This window comes from Eurypyga helias, unplaced genomic scaffold (genome assembly GCF_000690775.1).
Source record: "Eurypyga helias isolate BGI_N326 unplaced genomic scaffold, ASM69077v1 scaffold17827, whole genome shotgun sequence".
Classification (NCBI taxonomy): Eukaryota; Metazoa; Chordata; class Aves; order Eurypygiformes; family Eurypygidae; genus Eurypyga; species Eurypyga helias.
In genome coordinates, this window is record NW_010260023.1 from 57199 (window position 1) to 81638 (window position 24440).

Consider the following 24440-nt stretch of genomic DNA (forward strand, 5'->3'; position numbering starts at 1 on the left):
ATACACACATATATAATTTCATATATGTACATATGTGTGTGTATGTATATGCATATATATGTATTTGTTTTGGCCTAGCATTTTTACTGAACTCCTTGCTTTTCTTTTTTTGTTGTCACAATGGTGTCACTTCTTTTTTCCAAAAGTTTAGATTTTTTTTAAAAGGGAGGGGAACACGCTGCAGAGTTTATCTGCTAAATTCAGGAATTAATTTATTTGAAATTTCAAAAATTGATAAATGTTGGCAAAAATTTTTCACCATTTGGTAAAAATATTTAAGACAAAAGAAACACAGCAATTTTATTTTTGGTGAAAAATTCACCAGAAGTAATTTTTAGGAAATTTCAGCCGGCTCTAATAAAGAATAAAATATTGGATGCCTTTTTTTTAATGTGGTTTTCATTTGTGGTCACATTCCCATATTTCAGTAACATTTATAACTCCATAATATGCCCATAAAAATGTTGCTTTTAATTCTCTCTCACCCTGTAATTCCATCATTGTGTATTCTTACCCATAACTGCCTGGGAGTTTGGCAAACCTCAAGAATGCTCCAATATTTCTTGTTTTAATTTTCTCCTCCTTTTCCTTTTGCTGCTGTTTCCCGCTGCAGAAGAGGTTCAAGAAGAAGGTATGTGAAACAGCTTCTCAGGGCCCCTCTTTCCCACAGCAGGGCTCAGTGCTGACACACGCCCTGATTTTGCAAGGTGGTAGAAGAAAACAAGAGGCAAGAGAAAGATGCTGGGACAAATGATCTGTGTGCAGAGGACTTTCTTGTCCCTTGCACAAGCTGCCCCAAGGATGCTCCGTATCCTCGCGTATCTGTGTGGACACCCCTGCTCCGGTTTCGAGGATGGAGCAGCAAGGGAAATGCGGATACCATCCCCTCATCCAAGCCACAGCAGGCTCTGAGGCTGATTTTTTAGCCCCAGTTGTTTGTAATACCTGCTGTGGAATAACTGGGGTCTGGCTATAAAGGTTTCTATCAGATGTCAACTGGTTTCTCCTGTGTAGCTTGGTAGATAATGATCAGATGGGTTTTGAAATCAAAATCCATCTGTGATAAGGTATGTGTGTAGCCACATGTTACAACAGTACATATTCTGTAATATGTAATATTATATATAGTATACTGTATATATTATAAGTTCATAGCCTATAATATATGATATTATATATAATATAATATACTGCAGAATGCAGATCTTATTAATTATATCTATGTATACACTGGCAAGTAACACCAGTGGCCTCTGCGCACTGCACGTGGCCTTTGCAAAGTGGGACAGGGAGCGGGTGGGACCCACCCTTTGCCCTTGGGAGGTTTGGGATGTGGTGCTCCAGGTAGGAGGAGCCAAAGGGTGTGTTGGTTCTGCATTTGCAAAGCTTTTGAACACTTTTGAAATAAGGGTTAATACCTGTTCATAATGCCATGGGAGACCCGCTCTGAGTGGTATGCAGGGCTTTTACAGCATCCAGGTCCGGAAGGTTTTACATTTCTTGTACCTGTGTGTGCTCTGGTTGCCTTTGTCCATTCCATCTCCTCTGTTTCTCTATTTCATACTCCCTGTGTTTTTTAGACCCCCACCCCATTGCATTCACACACCCGTTAGTCTAACTGTTCTCGTTTTTCATCTCATTGCTTTTGTTCCCCACCACGTCCCATCTGAAGAAGTTCACGAAGCAGGTATGTGCCATCACCTTCTGAGTTGCTCCCCGCCGTCTCCTTGGCAGCGGGGGGTGGGATTTGAGGGTAGTGTGAGGAAAACAGGACCCGGTTACTTTGCTTTATCACTTCTCTTGTCTTTGCTTTCCACCCCTCCGCCCTGACTAGCTCTGCTGCAGACCAGCTGCTGCAGGGGAATGGTCTCAGTCCAAGGTCCGGCAGATGTCGGCTCTGTGGTACTGGACCCTCTTTGCCTCTCCTGTTGTGTGCGGAGCTGGCCATAAAGCCCATCTGGGCGATGGCAGGAGGTTGTTCCTATAAAACCGGATTTAAAAGGGAAATTTCAGCATGTATTATTTGAGCTTATTGTTAGGTTTTTCCCTCTGCAGTATGTTTTTTCCCTGTTCCTTTTACATGGTGGAGTTGTTTCCCCACCACACATGCCTCAAATTCCTTCCCCTCCTGGCCATTAATGCATCCTTTACTGGGATAAAACTTTTCCCTCTGACTTAACAGAGTTTTCAGCCTGTGTAATATCAGCCCATGTAATAATGTGTTTCTCCTAATGTTCCTTTGCATCCTCCCTTGTGGCTCTTCCCACCTAAAGAAGCTCAGGAGGAAGGTATGTGACATGACTCCTGAATTCCCATCTTTCAGACTAAGCTCTGGTTTGACCAGTAAGACCTACGATGATAAACGGAAAGATGAGTTAAAAATAGGCACATTAATACAGAATAAGAGTTGCCACCGTTTTGTTTTTTGTACTCCCTTCATGTTCTGTCGACTTTCAATGTACTGACGATGCTACGTGGTAATTGTTGCATGAAAAAAAAAAAGTATGAAAACTGCTGGGAAATGTAAACCTCTTGAAAGGATGAAGGTTGAAAACCCTTTGCTCCAAGACAGGTTGGGTCTTGTTGGGAGGCTTATTTTGGGCCATTCGGGGTGGGTCGGGCCTCTGGGCACTGTGCAGATGTGCCCATGATTGGTTTGCTGCTACAGCAGCTGCCGACACTGCAGCTGCGGAGAGGATTCACCTTCCTTTACGGGGCTGATGTTCTCACAGTGGCCTTTCCACATGCCCTTTTTCCAGCTTAGACCCAGTTGTATAAAGCAACTGATGATAATTTTGATGCTTTAGCTTTGCAAATGATTAAAGAGGGTTTCTTCTTCATGCAATGCAATTTTTCGGCCACTGTCTCATGGTACTAAGTGCAGCCACAGTGCCACCAAAAAGCTGCTGGCCTCAGGTTGTAAATCTCTGCTTGGGCAAGCATCAGGGTTGTGAAACAGCATGCTGCTCCGGGCTTTATGCAGGACTGCAAGAATGTGCATATAAGATAAATGTCATCTGATACGGCCACTTAAATCAGCTTTAAGTTTTTATTATCTCAGACCATTTGTGCCCTCACTTCCAGTAGTGCTTTTCGCATCCATATTCATTTTATTTCCATGCAATATGCTCTCAGGCTTTCCCTCCCTTGCATTCTGTGGGAATGAAAGGTTGTTCCAATGTTTCTAACGCTCTTGTCTTCCTTTGCATTCTACTCTGTGACTCTTCCCACCCGATAAAGCTCATGAGGAAGGTATGTGCCATGACGTGCGAATTCCGCTGTTTCTGTCCGAAGTGGTAACGCATGCAGGAATTCTGGAGGTGGTTGAAGAGGAGAGGATGCAAAACTATCCTCTGCACACACGCTGACTTTGCTCTTCTGACGCGCTGCTTCGCTGTCGTAGGATAAGCAGCTTGATGAGCAATAAGTGCTAATGGCTGTTTTGGAAGCCGTGCCCCAAGCGCAGGCTGGGCGCTGCTTATATACTCCCCAGCGCTCTGATTTCTCTAACCAGGCTATCAGTATGGATACCAGTTGGTATGGGGATAGTGTTCCCAAAAGCATTTCCTCTACACCATGCCACCGGGGCTGGAGGTGAGACAGCCGTGCCCTGTGACAATGCCGTGTCCCTTGGTCCTGCCTTCCTCTTCCTCCTGTCCCTCCTGCCATTGTCCGGAGACAAAAGGGGCTTTTGCAGCATTGTATGCTGGCGTGGAGAGACTTGTATCTGAGGTCATGAGCAACAAGTGGTGCTGCATCATACCTGGTTTTCTCTTGGGTTAAGGATTGGATCAAGGGACATTGTTTTGGTTGCAGGATATTTGCAGAAAATGCTGATTCAGAGAAAAGTTGTAGTTGCATGCTTTTTCCATAACTATCGGCATTTTTCTGGTTTAACATGCATTGTGCAAAACCTGGGGTAGCAGGGTTGCGTTTTTGCTTGACTTCATAACGCGAATTAAAGTCTAGATCTGGTAAGACAGCCCAAGTGATGAGAAAAAACAGTGGGTCGTACTTATTAAAGCATAAGCCTGCCAGCCCAAATCCTTCACCTTCCAACTGCCCTCCTGCCCCGCTCTCTGCATGCCGACCCTGGCTTTCATTGGATACTTGATCCTGCAGGTCGGAGAGCAGTAACGTGCTCGTACTCACCTTCCCTTATGGGTGTGCGTTCCTACACGCCAGCGGTGAAATCCTGGGCACTAGGGAAATCAATGCCAGCTCCTTCGAGCCCATTGATTTCCACAGAGGCTGGGATTTCTATGCACATGAATAAGAGCAGGTTGTCTGTACCCTTTTTGCACATTCAAACCTATGAGTTATGGACTTGATTTAAATATAAGTAAATCTTTTTGTCAACCAGAGGCTACCAATGGCACTTGATTTATAACATTATGAATATATGTTAGTCATCTGCATCTTTTATCTCCCAACACCCCCTCTCCTTTCTCTCCATGATTTTCTGATTGACATCCATATGTGCCCTCTATCTCTCTTTTAATCTTATTAATGGTTTTTATCCCTTTAACCCCTCCACTCTGGCTAAAAAGTGTAATTTTTTTTAATCACCCTCTATTTCTCGCTCTAATTCTCTTATCTTTCTTTGCATCTCCTTCCCTGCTACTTCCCTCTTAAAGAAGTCCATGAACCAGGTATGTGACTTCTGAATTCCTCTGCGTCAATCTGAAGGGTTATTGTGTGCTGGAAATTCAATTGCGCTTGGCAATTTCACAATTGGGTCGTGTTCTGAAATGGGACAAAACTGGAAACTTTTCAAACAAACAACTACCAAAAAAAAAAGAGGAAAATCTTTTTGGCAGCAATTGAAAATTATATTTTTATTTAGTTGAAACAGAACATTTTGTTCCAACATTTTATTTTTTGCTGCTTTCCTCTATAGAAGATTTCCAAATTTTGAAATGAAGCACTGACTTTATGGATAATGTGGGGTATATATAGTGTAATGCAAGAACAAATCTGGAATGAGAGATTGTCAGAAGGCAAAAAAATGAAAAGGTTTTGTTCTGGAGATGTTAATGTCTATGCAACCTTTTATGGTTGGGAAACTGCTTCTGTTTTTTTAACCAAAACCTTAGCTAAATCTACATAAGTTTTGAAATACTGAAATTGAATTGGAACTATGATTTCTGACAGCAAATGATACCAGTAACTCTAATATTATACTCAGGAATTCAAAGATGGTGGGAGAAAACATAAAAATAAAATATTAATGATAAACTGTAACTTTAAGCTTCCTTACATCTTCCACCCATAGTAATTTCCTCTGCCCTGTGATGCATAATAATGAGGATAAGAGCTAACTGTTGCATGAAAAATATAATAACCTTTTTGAAAATAAATATCTCAATGTATAAGCTGTAATAATAGCCACCTACTGAACTCTGAGCCAGCCTTACAGTGTGTATAGGAGCCTTGGAATGTTTATTAGCTGAAAAAGCAGAAACTGAACTTGCAGCATCCGCTAAACTCTGAAAATTCTTCTGCATCATTTGGAATAGCTTTATTAAAGCAGTCACATCTCAGCAGCCGCCCATCCCAGCTATTTCACTCTGCTGTCCACAGAGGGAGACCAGCCTCTTAGTTCAGACAGATCAGTCCTTTTCCCAGGGTTTAAGCGAGTGAGGTGAAAGCTGTTGGATTGATTTTTGCAGGACTTAACACTTCAACATCCATTTGTGCACTGCTTCTCATTTCCCTCCTGTTCTCGCTGCTTCTCATTTCACATCCTTCTCATCTTCTATTCACCATACTCATTCTTGTCCATTATCTGCTCCTAAGGTTTTTCTGACCTTGGTTTGCACAAGTTAAAGGCCACTGCTGCCATCCTAGCTGCTTTGCCTGCCTCTGTACCTCTTTCCTCTGGTGTTTATTAAACTGCTGATTGCTACTTCAGTGATGGGCTTTGACATACATATGAGCTTGAAATTTGTGCAAAACACCAAGTATTAACGTAATCTATGTAACAATAAATCCATACCTACAGTCTCCCATGTTTTCTTTTCCCTCTGAAACATAAAGCATGGAAAAAGGAAAGTTTATAAAGAACATACAAATATAACAAGCTTAAAAGAAACATCAGAGGGAGACTGTCCCAGCTTTTCACATCACTGTATGATTAATTAGTTTGTCTGTTATAATCTTGTCTTTGTCTAACACATCTTTGAAGTCACAGTCTCGGCCTGCAGAGTTCAGAGTTGTTGCTATTGTGTGATTCTTACTCTAGTTCCTTTATTTTTCTTTGCTGACACTTTCCACCTAACCAAGCATGTGTGTGACATCTAAATTCCTATGTATTAACCTAAAGCAACCCTGTATGTAAGAGTCTGAAGATGTTGAAGAAAAACAGTCATGAAGAATCAATCCATTCGCTAAAATCCATTTTCCCTATAGGAAACACATATAGTTATTGTTTGTAACTGAAGAGTCACCTTCTAAGAAACTTTGAAGAAATATTTTAGTGCCCCTAAAAACTTATAGGGCAGTGACTACAGCACAGTGGGGGCAGAGAACAGGTACTTGAGCTGCAGAAATACGAGCTGCCTATGCTCACAGGTATTGCCTGCAGCAGGGTCCCGGCACAGGCTCGAGCAGTTTCTACTCCTTTGCAGCAGAGAGAAGCCCTGTATAGAGCTGAATAGTTCCAGATCTGCAGACCTAAGCCTCACATTTGCTAGCGGAGGATCTTCAGTGATGGAGCTTCAGATGCAAACACAGAGATACATTTATACTTCCTTTTAGTAACTCTCGTATCCCCCCCCACTCCAACAGCATAGCTGAAATGTGGGTTACGCTGCACACTTGCAAAACTCTCTTCTTGGGTATGTTTTCTTTCAAATTTAAGGGTCACCAGTGTTACTACAGTTGCGCAACTGTTCATGTATTTGCATGATTTAAACCGTTGCAATTCATCAACATTCAAATTCCTTTTATCTTTCATTTCTATGGCATCCTCTCTCTGTCGAGTTCACACCCCACTGTAATTACTCTGCCACTCTCATTAACAACTCTATCCCTATAACCTAGTCTGCAAATGATACTCCTTCAACCCAGTCTTACCAAAGTTTGAGGTGATCCCCTCCTGAATAACTTATTTCTAATTCTTTTATCTTCCTTTCCGATGTTTTTCCCCTGACACTTCCTACTAAATGAAGCCCCCCCTCCAGGTATGTGATTTAACTCCTAAACTCCCCAGTGTCTGTCTGCTGGGACAGCGTGCATGGGAAGTGAATACAACGTGACAGGAGATAACAACCTATCTGCTCATGATTGATTGCAACTTGCATGCCTTTGGGGTTGTTTTTTAGTTTAATATTGGGGTTATTTTTGCAGTAATCATCTGTAAAGAGGAGGAAACTTACCCTTTGCATGAAAATTTTACTAAAAACTAGAGGATCGCGTATACTATTGTGAAAGAGTAGCTCAGCAAAAAAGTGTCCTAGTGGAATGGGTTAAATTCTGCACCATGATATGAGAATGAATGTTTCTTCCTATAGGGAAAACTCTGTTTCAGATCTCAGGGCAGAATTTGACCCATTGACTGTACACAGAGAATATAAATGCTGAGAGGTTTTGCATTACTTTTGTGCCTGCTATGCATACAATTCAGTGGTGTGCGTACGGCTGAAAAGCAAAATCTGCTCTGCAAATCCGCATTGCTGATCAATTCTTGCTTTGCCAATAAAGCAGAAGAATGAAATGCAGACCTGCACAGACTTGTAACAAACCTTTTCTTCCTATGAAGTAACCCGTTTGTAATTCTACATTGCAAATGGATGTGAAGAACAGCAGTAGATTTCTACAGACATCCAAGTTGTCTTCAAGGAAGAAAATGGCCTGAGCCATAGATCTGGAAAAGAGAACTGAGATTCTTTGGAAGTTAGCTGAACGTTGATGATGAGCTATAGCAGGAATTTCAGTATGTTTCTGAACCACACTGTGTTTATTGCCAGTGACTGAAATACTGCTGTAGAAAAGGATGGATCCAACAGTTCTTTGAGGGTGCTGACTATGTTCATGTGCATATTTCAAATCAAGGTAAACCTTGGCATACTCTGCTATCAGGTTGTGCTTTATGTCAGATAATGCTCATACTTTCTTTAAAGCACCGCACTGCCATAAATCTGCCTGTTTCACCTGACTGAATTCCTTTCCTGTCCCGTGACTTCTGTTTATATGCTATTTCAAATGCAATTAATTTTTTTTTTATCTCAGGTTTACTTCTTAACTTCATTCCCTCTCCCCCTTCCCTCTCTGCCCTTCCACCCCTTTGGCTCAAAAGCTCTTCTGGTGTGTGAAATAACACGTTTCTCGTTCTCATTCTCTTATTTTCCATCGCATCTTGTTCCATGACACTTCACACCTGAAGTTCATGAGCCAGGTATGTGACATGACTTCTGATTTACTCCACATAGCTGCAACTCAAGAGTGTGTGTGTGAGAGAGAGAGAGAACAAGAGTCCTGGGTTTGTAGAAGAGAACAAAACAAGAGAAACAAATATTAACCACAATGATCACTTGCAGCCCTTTTCTCCTTTAATCTCCATGCTTACTACTACTTTAACCTTACAGCATCTTTAACTCCCGACAGCCTCTCCAGATACCTTTTCTCCTTGACTTAATTCACTAATTCCTTTTTTTCCCTTCCCTTTATGCATTCCCTGGTCTCTTTCTCAGGCTTCCAAGAGCTTTAAATACCTGTTCTGTTTTTTTTTTTCCCCCCCCTTTATTTCCTGTCTTTCCATCCCTGCTCATACCATGACACCAGCAGAAGAAGCCCCTGAAGAAGGTATGTGATGTGATGCACCTAAAGACTCACCTTTTTTCTCTTTCAGTGCTGGGGAAACAGTGTTAAAAACACTGACCTTGTTCAACACCAGACAGGAGGGAAATAATTTCTCTGGATGGATTTTGGATGAATGGAGAAAAGGGCTGTATGTTTATCAAATCACCAAAAAGGTGGTTTTTCTTCTTGTTTGATCTCCAGAGCCCAAGGTTCCCAGCGTAGCAGGGAGGGAGTGGGGACAGTTGCTCTTAGGAGAACAGTGCTGGCTGTGGATTGACTACTGTGCTTCTTCTCTTTTGCTTCTATCCTACAACCTACAGCTGATGAAGAAGGCGAATACTATGATGGTAGCTCGGTGTTGTCTTACGACAACAAAGTCATCTTTCTAATATCTCACTCTTTTTTTTTTTTAATATTTGTTTCTGTTCCTCACTTGATTTTAAACTCAGGAACTGGGCCAAAACATCTCTGCTGCAAAGAATCGCTCACTGTGCATATCCAATCACCCTTGGGGGGGGTCACTGTTGTACTGAGAAGCCTGTACATCCTCCTTAGGATAGCAGATGGTGAAAACCAAGCTCTAGAAGCTTGCTCTGGGCTCGTCTTTTAGCTAGATCCTGTTGTGTCATGCCTCTAACTATTCAACCTTCTCTATCCCCCAAAAAATCAGTAAAGTGCCTCTTAAATCATAGTGGCATGCTTGAAAATGGAGCTGAGCTCTGCACAGATGTGCCTTCCTTACCCAACCTTAGAAGGGCATGGTCTCCAGGCCTGAATCTACTGATATTTAAACTTCTACTCCAGCTGTGCACTTAAAATCAGGATAAACATGTGAATAAATGTCATCAGAGCGGTGGGGGCAGGTCATGGGCTTAAGAGAGTGCATCTGTAATACTTGGTTGAGTGGGGACTAGAGCACATGGGTGAGGGCAAGACTCATGTGAAAGGACCAAACATAAACATACGCAGGGTCAGTTTTGCTCTCGTATGTGGGCGAGATAACTTAGGCCCCCTGAGCCAAATTCAATACTGTTTTAAATGCATAGACTCTCACGGATTTTTATGGGCCTTTGAAGTAGTCAGTCGTTCTGACTGCCCCAACCCCTACAACACCTGGCCAGCTGTTTCAAAACAAAGCCCATCACCACTTGAAACTACCCGCATTTCCTGTGTTTACTTGTTTTGGTTTGGTTTTGTCAAGATTTTTTTTTTTTTTTAGCTTGTTTGTTTTAACCTCCTTGCTCGCTTTTCAGGCTTTTTTCTTATTTAGGGAAATACCTGAGGACCTTTCTGAGCCCCTGTCTCTCCTTTTCGTCTCTCTTTCCTTTTATTTTTAATAGCGTATTGATTTTTTTTCCCCCAAGGACACGTTGTGAGTTAGAGATGTTGCTTCTGAGAAGTGGGATTAAGGGAGGGTGTTTAGGGATTTCTGAACGAAGTGAAGGCAGTTCAAATGGATTCACAGAAAGGAAGAGCACTGTGTGAATATCTCATAGATCGGGCAGGAGAAAGCAAGGTTGTATTTATGGTGTGTTCTCTCCCTGCGTTAACCCTTTCGGAAACCAGAAACTCAGAGACTGTATCTCTAATCACCAGGGCAGTGGACTTGGATTTCCAGTGGTTCTTGCCTTCTTTTGGCAGGGTTGTCTGTGGGGATTTTGTCACAGCCCCATGGTTCATGGGCAGAATGATCAGATTGTCAGTCAAAATCCGCCATAAGAACAGGAAATTGCTATGACAATTCCTGCTTGTCAACAAACTTTGGCCCAGTTCCTTGACTTGGTGTCTTGAAAGAAGGGGCATTTCACAATAAATCACATCCCTGGGCTGCTTTTGGTGCATACAGTATGGACCATACTGGGTCATGCACTGCGAAGGACAGATTTATTACTGTACATTTTTTAAGAAAGGCTCCTATTTCTTTGTTTTCCTCTTTTCTGGTTTTCTGGAGGTACCTTTAAATACTCTAACTACAATTTCTTATTTCAAGAACAACTAACCTTAATTTTTCTTTTTATTTTTATAATTGTTTGTTGGTTTAATGAAGTTTAAAGTGCTGATTTGGTGGCAGCTGAAACCAAATTCACATAATCATTGGCAGACAGGTGTCAATCCTGGCAATCAAGGTCAACAAACAAAACTAGTTATTTCCTGTCTAATTTTTTCACGCTCTCTCTGAAATATTACTAACCGGCAGCTTTAAGCTAAACAAGAATGTCTCTGAAAATGATCTGGGTGTGTCACAAGGGAAGGGAATCCTGTGTGAGTGACATCCCTGAGAGACTGGTTAATCGTGATTACTTTTTCTCTCTCCAGATACAAAACCCAATTTAACTAATGGGTTATAGAAGCTCACTGCCTATTTGAAAAACAAAACAATTAAACAATAATTGAAGAAATATACTGTCGGCTAATATGGTTTTTTTTCCTTAGGAGTGTTTTGTGGCTTACTTCATACGAGTGCTCTAAAACATTTTCCTGATTGTGTGATGTTTATTTTTATTAGCATCGCTCTAGCATGTAGAGGCCTCAACTGAGGTATGTTTTGGTAGGCAGTGTTCTTGCAGTAAATGAGAAAATCTACCCTCCAAAATTTCATTACTGAAATTGGAATGGGAATGTGTGAGAGAAAGGTTGATTTCTGACCTCTATTACATATCTCTCATGTATTTTCTCTTAATTATCTCAATAATCCATTTCCAGCCACTTTCTCATTTTTTTATTATCCAACATCTTTGGACATCTACACTAAATATTTTCCAGTATCAGTTTTTGCTATTTCTTTCCTCTCATAATTTTTCATTTTATTTTATTTTATCCTACTCTGTTCCATTTGCTATTCCCAATTTCCTCCATCAGTCCCCAAAGCACTGGATGCAAATAAACATTGGAAAAAATATAATATAATAGCTTTCTGTACCATGATATGGATAGCAGGTCTTGTGCACTCACTCCTGAGGGAGGCTGTTACTTTTACTTTCCAAAGCTGGGGGTTTTTAGCAGATTCAGTAGGCTGTGAGCTTTTTACCTCAGTTCCTCCCGCCAAACGAACACAGGGAGAGTCTTATATTGCAGAATCCAGCAGCATCCCTGAGAGTTCAAACGTAGCATGTGGTTATGAAAGTCAACCTGGGTCCTTGTGAGACTTGGCCAGAATAAACACATAGGTTTAATTTACCTCTGTTTGTGAGAATAACAGTGCTGAACTTATTGGCATTACACTGGAGTTAATAACTAAAGTTTAAAAAGCATAGCAGGGAGGGGAATTGATCAGAAGCACAAATGTTAAGCAAGTAACTCATAAGACAGCACATTTCTGAGAGCCAGGGAAAGGTCACTTGTTGCAGGGGAACACTTCTGACTGCCAGAGGGCCCAAGTTGACAGTCTGTGTGATGGTAGCCTGCCTATCAGGGCATTATATCTCTCCTGGAGATGCAAAGATCATTCCCATTAATGCCCATGGGAATTTTGCATGTACCTCAGCAGGAGAGGATGCTCGCTAAGAGAGGACAGCCTTTCCAAGCTGGGTTTGAGGAGCAACATGCAGTGCAGAAGAATAAGCATCTTCCCCAGGGCACCAAGGTATCTCAGGGACATGCGCCCTGAGCTATCTCAGAAGTCAACAAACCTGGAGAAAATATGTCATGAAGCTTTTTCCCTCTGGCTTCCATGTGAGGCATTTGAGCAAAACTACTGGAGCCCAGTTATCATTGACATGACTATGAATTCAGGTTAACTTTAGCAAAAGTAGTGCTGATTGAAAAAAGCAACATTTTCTTCTGTCCTCCAGCCCAGCTGTCCTCCTTAGAGGATGGGTCAGGATGAGTTGAGAAAAATAATTTAGTATTTACATGAAACCATTGACTACCAGATGCTACATTTGAGACTTTTATACAGTTTCTTGATTCTTTTCTAACAAATACTGTTTCAAGGGTAAAACCAGATTCACTCCTAGTAAAAGGAGTGTGTGAGAGTGTGTATTTCTTTTGGAAGTTCTTGAGATTTAACCAGTTTCTCTGGGACGTTTCACCTAAGATTAAATTTCCCTTCTCTCCTTTCAGTTCAGCAGCTGGCATGTTCTCTGTTGTTCTAACTGTTCTCCCTCTTTTTCCCTTCCTGTTTTGCTCCATGTTTCCAAATACAGAGGAGAAGCCCAGAATAAAGTAAGTATGAGGGGCAGGGAGTTTCAAAACCCTGGGATCATTTTTTCTAGCAGAAGCCCTTAGATTGTCTATTAGGCGAATGGCCATGAGAAGACTTTATCCAACCCTCTCTTGTGCAACATCCAGCTGTTCCTGTATGCCTTCCCATGATGTCTGCCTCTGCCAGAGGATGTCTTAATGGTAGTTACTGATCAGGGTCTTAACACCAGTTTGTGGTAGAGTCAGAGGACTGGTGAACTGTCCAAGATACAGTGGTCTCACAGTACCCCAAGATATAGGTGGCTCAACAGTAAATCCTTTGTGAGAGGCCATGGCTGGGAAACTGGCTACTGACAGTAGGAAGGATGGCCAATGCTGATCCGGGCTGACTCGAGTGTAACTAAGGTTTCCTATGGACCTTCTGGCTCCGATTCCCAGCACCTTCTCTTCCTACTCCACCAGCTGCCCAGAATGGCGCGTGTAGCACTGCACCGCCAGCCTTGCAGACCAACATCTTTTGGTGTGGTAGGGAATGACCTTAGGCTTTGGGAATGAACAGCGTTTTTAGGGGTAACTCCCTGCCCTGCATGGCTTTTCATGACAACAATGGTCCTCAATGCTGTTCTGAAGGAGTTTTCCATTGACTTGCTGTTTCACCCCTCTGTATCTCCATCAACATTTCTCCTTGCCAGCATCATTCCTGAGGGCAGGGCAGGTCAGGATGTGCTATTTAAAAAGCTGCCTGTTCTTTAAGATTAAAATCCTTTTTTGTTTTGTTTTGTTTTTGACTCTCTGCAGACTAACTGCTCCTAAAATACCAGAGGGTGAGAAAGTAGATTTTGATGTAAGTATTCCTGAGACTAGCTGTGTTTGTTTGTCTGTACCTGAGCCATACACACGTGTGCAAATCCACATAGCTCCTCCTGTATTGGATACTGCTGAGGATGAAGTCAAGGACAAAATATGGGTGTTTTTCTGTTTTCAGTGAAAGGCTACTCTCTCTGCTACCCAAAACTCTCTGGATGCATTCATTGCTAATGTGATTAAGCTAAAATCATGTATTTCTTTTCTTTTTCTCCTTGAATCTTTGAAGCCAATGTATGAAGAAAGGAGAAAGTAAGTGGTTTAGATCCCAGATCTCCTGTCCCATTGTTGTAAGCGGTTTGAAAGTTGTAGGTTGAAATAAAGCAGGCCTATACGCATCTGTTGCTGAGAAACACTAGCTAAAATGACAACAGAATTGTAATAATAAACAGAGATCCAAATACCTTCCTAGAAGGTTGATAGAAGAATGAATACTGGTGTTGAAAATCTCCACAGAAATATCTGCTTTCCTCAAAAATGCAGGAACATTTTCTAGGTAAGATTCCTATTCCAAAGTAAGGAGAAGGCAGCTGAGCATATGCAGGTATCTAAGCAAAGCCATGGATAAAATACCATATAGGGGAATGGGAGATGTGGATTCTGTTCCCTTCTGGGCTTTTGAGTGTCACCCAGATGAGTTTCTGACTGTTTCTGATCTGGATCAACAGCCATCTAAGCTAATCCCATAGTTTTTCATGGATATCTGCAGACACTTTCTGCTTTTGTTTCTGTGTAGGAAGGATGCTAGGAATGTCCAGGGCATGTTCCTAGAGCATTATGGGCTTACTTAATGCATTTCCCTGCTCTTCTAGGACATCCAAAAGAAAAGGCAGAACAAAGATCTGATTGAACTGCAGGCCTTGATTGACAGCCACTTTGAAGCCAGGAGGAAGGAAGAGGAAGAGCTGGTTGCCCTCAAGGAGAGGATTGTAAGTCCTTGTAATGCCATTTCCCTGTACTAGATTGAGATCCTCTGTAGATGAGAAGTTGAATTCATTAATCCAGTGCCAGGCTTGGGCAGAAAGCTGTATTGCCACGTACAGAAGTGAGTGCTCAAGTCACCACCAAATGTCTTCTTCCCACATCTGTCCCCTCTCTCAGCCTCTTGTTTTACACCTGGGAATTGCACACGAGACACTTCAGCATGTTCTGGCAAGGGAGTAGGTGGCTCACCCTCTATGAACCAAAGGTCTTGGTGGTGCTTAATACTGGAGGTAGATACAGCCACAACGATGACTCAATGTGTCTGCCACTGCTTCTTGCAGGAGAAGCGCAGAGCTGAAAGAGCAGAGCAACAGAGAATTCGAGCTGAAAAGGAGAAGGAGCGTCAAGCAAGGCTTGCGGTAAGCGCCTTTGCATCTCTTTTCTTGTCTCAGCATCAAATTGGAGGAGATCTCCAGAAATAGAAAAAACCTACAGGTTCTGCCTGTCCCAGTCCACAGAAGAAATGGCCACCCTTTTAAAGCAAGGGCAGGAAAAAGGAGTTGCCAATTCTCATCAACATGCTGCTTCGATCATTCCATGCAGTGACACTGGCTGCTGGGGAAGCTGTGAGTCTCCCCTAGAGTAACTTGTTTCCCTGTGTCACACTCCACAGGAGGAAAAGGCACGGAGAGAGGAAGAAGATGCCAAGAGAAAAGCTGAGGATGATCTCAAGAAGAAGAAGGCTCTGTCCTCCATGGGTGCCACATACAGCAGCTATCTAGCTAAGGTAAAAAACACAGATCAGAGGAAGAACTATGGAAATGTTAAATCACAATGTTGACTGAGAACAGTCTTTATTATAAGTTGAGAAAACAGCTTGACTTTCCTTCTCCTGGATCCCTAGCATGTTCTCTTGCATGCTGTGTCACTGAAATAATTTCATTCAGCCTGAATTTCTGCAGTCTGATGTCAATTGATGTTCTGAAAATAGGCTGATCAGAAGAGAGGGAAGAAGCAAACAGCTAGAGAGACAAAGAAGAAGGTCCTGGCAGAGAGGCGCAAGCCCTTGAACATTGACCACCTTAATGAAGACAAGCTGAGGTAACATGCTTGTCCTAAGTTACTGAATGTAATCCACTGAAATGGTGTCTCACTGTTCTGGAGTCTTCTCTAGTGAAAAAATGAGACAGAAGAGAGGGCCTTCCTTGAAATTAATTATGGGACAATTTTAAGTTGTGCCTTCATTGATCTGGAGACTGGAGGGGAAATGCGGATGCGGGAATTGTTGAAATGGTTTGGTAGCCATCTAGCCATGCTCCTGGCATAGCTATGTTAGCCTCTCCTGCTAATTAGGATTAGTCATTTATGGGACTAGGTACAAACTTTAAACCCAGCTCTGAGATTAGTTGAACAAACCTACAGACCGGTATCTGTGGTGTTCCCAGGGGTGAGTTAGAGCTGCTAAGGTATGAGCACAGATCTCCGTGGAGGCTGGAGGCTTGGAAGCTGAGTGCTCTGGTGCTCTACAGCAGTCATCAGATGATGTCTGGACTCCACACGTTGGAGTTTACCCATGACTGAAAGATGCGATTGAAAGCCCTGAAACAGATGAAGTTGCACAGTGGCAGCTGCTCTGCTCACCTGGATGTCCTTCAGAGTCCTCCTGCCTTCTCGTCTGATTCCCCTGGACTCTTTTCACTCATCAAGAGTTAGGGGAATAATTGAATCTGTAGGAAATACATTAGTGTGTGACACATAGAAGAGTGCAAGTCTGAAAGGTTCTCAGGTGAGAAGGTGAGAAAAATGTGACCTAGAAAGCAGTGAGTAGCTTTCAGACAACATAAAGGGTTTGCAGGAAGATGTGAGAACTGCATTAAATAAAATGCAAACAGCCTCATTATTAGTGATGTGAAAAATGTAGAAAATATATGATGTGATGTGTTTCTCCTCATTCTCCTATCTTGCTTTCCCCATAAACACACAGAGACAAAGCTAAGGAACTGTGGGACTGGTTATACCAGCTGGAGACTGAAAAGTATGACTTTACAGAGCAGATCAAGAGGAAAAAATACGAGGTGAGTTGAGAAGCTATTTTGCTAATGGCACTGAGTCAAAAAAGTAAACATTTCTGTGACTCCTCCAGCAAAAGCCATGTGGACATCCTTTAGGTCTCCAATGCCCTTTTGCGATATTTAAGTTGCAAGACACTTGGAACTGCATTCGCCTAATGTACATACTTGGACTGGATTTCCCATTTTAGGCTGAAATTGAATAAACCACTCTCAAGGTTTTCAGTGCCCCACAGAAAGGCAATCCCAATGGAAAATGGACTCCCCTCTGCCCTAACACATCTCGTTCATTCTTGTTTATCTATAGGTAAATGTGTCCTGAAAATTCAGTAATTCTCAATTCACTCATCTCCATTGCAAAGTAATATTTTTAAACCCATCTTTGATTTCACACTTGAACGTTGTTAAGTTTTATTCCCATCCCAGACAGATTGCCTGTGGACTGAGCTCTTTGGAGTCACTGAAAACTGTCTCCAGACAGGAGCATCTGACAGAAGTGTAATGTGGTAACAGAAAGTGGACGTTTCCTTCCCAGTCACAGGACAGGGCTGCACTCACCTACGTCAGGTTTCAGTGGCTGAGAAATCCTACTGGATTTCTTACTGTCTCGCTCTCCTTTTAATTCCCAACCACACAGACACATGCTGACAGGGAATGAGCAACACCAATGTAACTATCTCAATCTCTCTTAGATTTTAACACTGCGTTGCAGGCTGCAGGAGCTTTCCAAGTTGTAAGTACGATGAACTTGCCTGTGTAACAGCAGCAGCAAAGGCTACCAAATGCATGAGCCTGCCGCATGGTCAGGTGCCAGACAGAAATGGACACTTGGCTCCTTGTGCAGAGAGAAAAGAGAAAACTGGATCTTGTGTCTCTTCCTTCACTTCCTTTTTCTCTCCCTTTCCATTCTTTGGAAAGAGATGAAGCGGTAATTTAGGAAAAGAGTTGGGGTCCAGCAGGGATGTGGTTTGGCTAAAGAACAAGGCACACAAGCCTCTCAGACCATCTCTAAAATACTTCCCTATCCAAACCTCTGGTATTACGTGCACAGGGGAGTCACCCCGATGCACCTAGGATACGTGCAGAAGCTTAAGAGATGCATGTGTAATAGCTTGGACTTCACAGAAAAGAATGGTATGGAGTTTGGAAAGATTCTCCACCCTGTGGCCACATGCTTATCCAGACCCAAAATACTGGAGAGGGATAGCTTAAGGATAACAGGTCAACGGGATGTGCAACACCAGGATGTAAGGCAGTGCCAGAAGAGACATACATGCAATAGTAATGACACCTCTGCATACACAAAAGATGGGTGGCTGCTGATGAAAAGCAAGGAGAGAATGTACAAAGAGTGGGCAAAGTAGAAGAAAAATGCACAGCTGAGATGGGAGAAGAAAAGGGGGAGAGTAAAAGGAAGATGATAGCAGGAAATAAAGTGAGGAGAAAGGTAAGTGACAACAACAAAGGGAATGAAGGAGGCCCAAGCAAGGATGCAAGGGAGAGACAAAGGAAGAAACTGGGACACACAGGAGCGCAGCTGTTGTTTAGCTCTAGTGTCTGTTGCTCTTTGGTGCTTCATTGGAGAGTGAGTGTTAAAGTCACTATGACAAGGTTATCAGTGAAGGTAAGTCTTAAGTCGTTGGGTCAAACTGAAGACGGCTGGTTCTGCTCCACACTTGGGAAAAATACTCAGTTGCAAAAAAATAATATAAACCGCTGCTGCAGATATTAAAACTTCCCTGAGTAAGTACAAAAGCGGGTGATCTGCTGATCTTTCCTTCCTTGTGTTGTCTTGTTCCTGCTAATGTTTCAGTCTCTTATTTTGTTTCTGTTTGCCATGGAAAGACAAGAGCCAGGAAATACCGTTTGTTGGGCCAACTTGAATGTATGACCTTTTTTTTTCTTCTTCCACATGGAGGGATTGTCAAGTGCCACTTTAAATATTCAAATATTTAAATAAAGTTGGGTCACCAGTTCTTGGACCTGTGGAGAACTTTGAATTACACCAAAACCAGAAGCAAAGCATATGACTTGGCAAGTGCATTTTTCCACCCAGGAAACAAATGAGAAAGTGAAGAGGCAAAAGAGGGCTCTCTATCACACCATAGTTCTTCAGTGCTAACACCACACCTGAGCTGGAAGAGTCCCAAAATTTTAGTAGTGATTCCAGGGCTATAGGCCAGGACTAAGGTGCTAAGTCAGGCCATGAAGTACTCATCCTGTGGAAGGTAGGTGTTTGCTTTCCCACACATCAGGTTGAAATGTGCAGTTGACCCACGGCTAAGCAAAGAGATGCTCCCTCTTGTAGGACAGACTCTCTAGTGGCTTGCAGTCATCAACAGAGCTTGGAAAGGTGTTCAGAGCACCAACTCCAACCTTTTCCTCTGTGATTGCTCAAGCTCTCCTTGAATATTTTCCTCTTCAGTCCCTTTAAAAACCGTCTTCTCTTATTGGATGCGTGGCTGGAAAGGTGGTGACTGCTGCAAGCGCCTCACCTCCTGCTCTCCCAGCCAACAAAGGTACTCCAGCAGAATGTGTGATCCATCATCCACTGCTGAGGTCCCCATCCAAAGTTCACCAAAGCTCTTTGAGCTTATACACTTCTGAATGCATAGGATTAGGGAAGAGTGAGAAGGTGACGTTGACACATACAGGTGGATGGAGCCATGCAAGAGCATTCCAACAGGCCAGGGTGACTTTCATTCTGGTTCACTTGCCTGCAGTTCGACATGTGAGTTCATAGGAAATTAATTTGTATACATAGGAACTCTTCTAATAACAGTTATAAAATTCTAGCTCTGCTTTCCCTTGACATATGAAATGGGCTTGCAGATTTATTGCCAAGGAGCAACAATTCTCTCCTTCAAGCAAGGGTGAGCTTTTATTTCAAAGGAAGTATTAATCCCTATCAGAGGCACCTGCTTCCAGCACTTAAGCAGGTAAAAATCCTCTCTCTGGGTGGGAACAAGATTTCTTTGTCTTTAAAAACCCTGGTCATGTATGTTGTTTGCAGATTGTCACCCTCAGGAACCGGATCGATCAGGCTCAGAAGCAGTAAGTACCTATATCCCCTTCCTAGCTCCTAGCTTGGGGATATCTTCTCAGTGTTCAATCTAGTCACTTCAGCCTCAACACCCACATTTTCTTGCCACAATGAAATGAGGCTAGAGATGGAAGGGCAACTCCCATCCTGCCTCAAACTGAGAAAATGAAGGGGAAACTGAAGTGAACCTTAACAGCTAACAAGAAAAAACATGTTTCTTCACACCATGTCTGCAAAATTTCCATCTGCTTATTGCTGGAGTTTTCAAACACGTGACTGAGGTGCTTTGAATACTTGAGGAATATAACCCTTGTTTACAAAGGCTAAACAAGTGGTTGCTAAGATTACAAAGAATGGTGTGTAACAAGACTAACACCATGGGATTACTGTTGTGAGCTCTTTTCACTCATCATCTCTCTCCCACTTTCCTTCACCACAAGACTTCTGTCATTACACTTTTGAGTCTTTAAATATTCTAGGTGTTTACAGTGAATATATGAGAGACCAGGGCTAGACAAAGCCTAGGGGCTAGGACATGTAGGAAGCTAACAAACACAGAGAAGGAACTGCAAGGCTGGAGAGCTCTGCAGTGGTGGGATTTGATATTCAATGTCCTTCTGTATCTTCCCAGCAAAGTCATGCCAGGAATGAAGTGGTGGTCTTTGGTGGCATCTTTAGATGATAGAGGTGACTAGACTCTGCCTTCCCACTTTCCCAAGCCACTCTGTCTTATCAGATGAACGTAACACTGGGGGCTCAGTTGTCTGTAGATCCAAACACAAGGCTTGACCTTCCCATGATATTTTCTGTACAGATCTGTAGGCTGATAAACCTCAGCAGAATGTGCAGCTGCAGAAAGATGCCATGGTCTGTCTGAGTGTTGCTGCTTTTCTGAGGGGCACTACCACACCACCCACAACAGGCAATTCCATTACTGCGTGCTTGTTCCTCCAAAAGACATGACAGTCTCTCAGGACATCATCTGAAAAGGTTGCACTGAGAAGCTTGCAGCTTGTGAGATTTCTGTGTACTTAAATTTCTATCCACACCAGAGTGTATCATTCCAAAGCAATGTCTGCTAATGTGTTATACAAGGATCAAGTGATCCTTTTGCTTCAGACTTTATTAAGTCTCCTTAAGCACACTCTAAAGGTTAGGCATAACATCAAACATCACAGGTGCTTGTAGAGATAAAAGGACTCTGCCTTCGTCTGAGGAGCCACGCAGTTCCAATTCTGGGTTTTGAACCTGTGGAAAGGCTGGCAAAAGGGACACTGAGAGGAATTGTGGAGTAGCAGAAAACACTCTGCTCTCTTTCATGTAAGAGGTCAATCTTTCGAATAGACCAAGTCTAACTTGGTTGAAAGGTAAAGTATCCACTGTGTGTATGTCTGTGTCACTGTGCTACATCCTTCTGTAAATGTGGCTAGTGCTCTTGAACCAATCGGTGGGGCAGTCCCACAAAAGTCTCCCCAGATGTGTCGTCCACATTTTCTTCTGCTCCCTGGAGGAACCAGTAGTTCTGAAGAAGGCCTGTCTTTCAGCAAAGCCCTACCACCTTGTGCTTGGCCCCCAACCCCATGCTCTGCCATGTCAAAGAGCTGCCCACAGTTTGCACGTGCTTTGGTTCAAGAAGCAGCCTCACCACCACATGTGTGAGATGGAAAGGTTTGGCATGCCGAGCCCCAGCAGCCAAGGTGCTGCCTACGGGAGCCGGTGCAGAATCTAACCTGACTAACTTCATGCCTGGCCCCTCTCTGAGTCCAGGCGTGCCTGCTTCCCAGTCAGAAGGTAAGTGGCTTGCATGTAGGATTGCCCTTCTGTGTGCAAGAATTACCACTGGGAGAGAGTTTGCCTCAGGTGTTTGTGTGGGGAGTATAGCTGAACTGCTCCCACACACCCCATGAGCAAGACAGGGACACTGATATCAGAGGAAGCCTAAAAGGTTGTTCGGACTGTTTTGGAGGCTCTTACTCTCATGATATAAGGAAGAAGCCGTTCTGCCTTTGCTAGAGCAAAGCAATTCTTAGTTGTCTTTAAACTATCGCACAGCTTTTTGCCTCCATTACTAGACGACCACAGCATCTGTGGAATTTGACCAGAGCTACCTGATAATGAGGAAATTTTGTCTAGAAACAGCTCTAAATCCTAAAATCCAGATCATAGCAGATTTGAATTCACAAAACATCAAGTCTGTAGTTGCTTAGGCCTGTCATTTATTTTTGAGACCACCTTGACTTCTCTCCTGATAATGCAGGAATCTGGGGGGGTCCACCTCTTTCAGACATGCACATCCTGGCCTTTCATTAAGACTCTGAGGAGGAATCTCTTTCCACAATACAACAATATTTTTCTCAGGATGTGCTCTATGGCAGGTGTGCCCAACATGTGAGAAGTGAAAGCAGATTGATCCTAATCACAGAGTCAGAAATATGCAGTGGTCACACAGCCCCACCGCTTCCATCATGCTGACATGATTTTCTTTCCTTTTGTGTTGTAGCAGCAAGAAGGCAGGAGCCAAGGGCAAGGTTGGCGGGCGCTGGAAATAAAGAACCGGACAGGACAGGCCTTAGTGGCATGCTGAAACCCCGCTGGTCTCCTCTTTCCTCCTTCACCAATCACCTGTGTTCCCATGCCTCCACAATAACAAAAATCGCAACATCAGCCTCAGTTGGCTATTGCTGCTGCTTTTCTTCTTTCTCTTCCTGGAGGGGTCTGGCGGCTTCCTCAGTCAAAAGGAAGCAGGTTCCCTGTGAAACTGAGATGACTCCTTGGTGGCAGCTTCAATTCCTCCTGAGCATGTCCTTTATCCTCCTGATACCAGCCCTATGCTGTCCTGTAGATTGCTGTGTACAAATCTCTGGATTTTGTAAATAAAGCATGACCAGTACCTACTCCAATGACAGCTCTCTGGAATGGTGTTTCATACTTTATTTAATGGCATCACATTTTGCAAGGATTTGGGAGCTGGTTCAAATCCTTATTTAATATAATTTGATCCTACACCTGGGAATGAGGCTCAGTATCATCAACAATGACCCAGGATCAGAGGCCTGTTTCACAGCCACACATACAGGCAGGTAACAAAAGCTGACTGTTCTGTGGGAGCTCATAATCTAGATGCCAAATACAGCTGAAATTCACTTAGAAGTTTGAGCGATGAAGGGAATCAAAGAATCGTGAATAAAGAAACAAACCCACAGAAGTGGTAGTAGCAGTCAGGTTTTCTTAAATTCAGACAAGTCACAGTATAATATAGAGAATGAGTCATTCAAATACTACATTAAAATATTTCTTGAGGCAGTTAATACTGGAGTTAGTACTGGCAGCCCAATACTGAAGTGTGAATTCCTTGGTAACTTCAGTGTAGATGGCAAAACACAAATGGCTGTTACTAAATATGGGAAGTGAGCTGTTCTGTAGGACCTGTTGTCTCTGCCAACCCTTGAAATGCCCTGTTGGAAGGAAGCCCACGAGGGATGGTGGTTGTCCCTCATGTTTCCCAACTTCTGGCTGTTTCTGGTGCCTGCACTCACACTCTGGCTCCCTGTTAGCATGTGCTGTGGTGTCATAGATTTGTTAGAGTGGTCTGGGTTGGAAAGGACCTTCAAAGACCATCTAGTCCATATGCCCTTCCAGGGGCAGGGACATCTTTCACTAGATATGGTTGCTCAAAGCCCCATCAAACCAGACCTTGGACAATCCAAGTGATGGGGCATCCACAGATTCTATGGGCAAGTGATCTAGTGTCCTACCACCCTCACTGTAAAAAGTTTCTTCCTTATGTCCCATGTAAACATACACTTGGTTTAAAGCTGTTAACTTTTGTCCTGTCACAATAGGCTTTGGTGAAAAGTCTTTGTCTTTCTTATAAACCTCCTTTAAGTACTGAAAGGCCTTTAAGTACTGGTCATGGAATCACAGAATGGTTTAGGTTGAAAGGGCCCTTAAAGATCACCTAGCTCCAACCCCCCTGCCATGGGCAGGGACACCTTCCACTAGACCAGGTTCCTCAAAGCCTAGTCCAGCCTGGCCTTGAAGACAGCCAGGGATGGGGCATCCACAGCTTTCTGTGCCAGTGCCTCCGCACCCTCTCTGTGAAGAATATTTTCCTGATATCTAAACCTCCCCACTTTCAATTTAAACCTGTTACCCCTTGTCCTGTCACTACAGGCCCTTGTAAAAAGTCCCCCCCAGCTTCCTTGTAGGCCCCTTCAGGTACTGGAAGGTGCTATAAAGTCTCCCTGGAGCCTTTTCTTCTCCAGGCCAAACAAACACAACTCTCGTATCCTGTCCCCATAGCAGAGGTGCTCCAGCCTCTGATCATCTTTGTGGACTCCTCTGGACTCACTCCAACTGGTCGATATCCTTCTGATGTTGGGGGCCCAAGAGCTGAATGCAGCATGCCAGGTGTGGGCTCACAAGGGCAGAGTTGAGGGGCAGAATCCCCTCCCTCTACCTGCTGGCCCCGCTGCTCAGGATACAGCCCAGGATACGGTTGGCTTTCTGGGCTGCCAGCGCCCCCGGCCGGCTCATGTCCAGCTTTTCATCCCCCAGTACCCCAAGTCCTTCTCCTCAGGGCTGCTCTCCATCCA

The 24440-nt window shown here is 43.2% G+C and overlaps 1 protein-coding gene across 6 annotated transcripts in view; it reads left to right on the forward strand.

The window, feature by feature from the left end:
- TNNT3 (troponin T type 3 (skeletal, fast)) overlaps positions 1-22746 on the forward strand; it is a 31557-nt gene extending 8811 nt beyond the window's left edge. The window contains exons 6-19 of one of the 6 annotated variants that reach the window (XM_010154887.1): positions 614-631; positions 2274-2288; positions 4638-4652; positions 7173-7184; positions 8387-8398; positions 12948-12966; positions 13744-13789; positions 14622-14738; positions 15075-15152; positions 15407-15520; positions 15725-15834; positions 16718-16808; positions 17495-17535; positions 22346-22746. In XM_010154887.1, coding sequence (XP_010153189.1) covers positions 614-631; positions 2274-2288; positions 4638-4652; positions 7173-7184; positions 8387-8398; positions 12948-12966; positions 13744-13789; positions 14622-14738; positions 15075-15152; positions 15407-15520; positions 15725-15834; positions 16718-16808; positions 17495-17535; positions 22346-22394 — 737 coding nt within the window. In that variant the 3' untranslated portion in view covers positions 22395-22746. Of the gene's footprint in view, positions 1-613; positions 632-2273; positions 2289-4637; positions 4653-7172; positions 7185-8386; positions 8399-8787; positions 8806-12947; positions 12967-13743; positions 13790-14621; positions 14739-15074; positions 15153-15406; positions 15521-15724; positions 15835-16717; positions 16809-17494; positions 17536-19815; positions 19857-22345 lie in introns of all 6 variants that reach the window. The other 5 variants (XM_010154888.1, XM_010154889.1, XM_010154891.1 and 2 more) reach the window with 5 other exon arrangements.
- The last annotated feature ends 1694 nt before the right edge of the window (positions 22747-24440 follow it).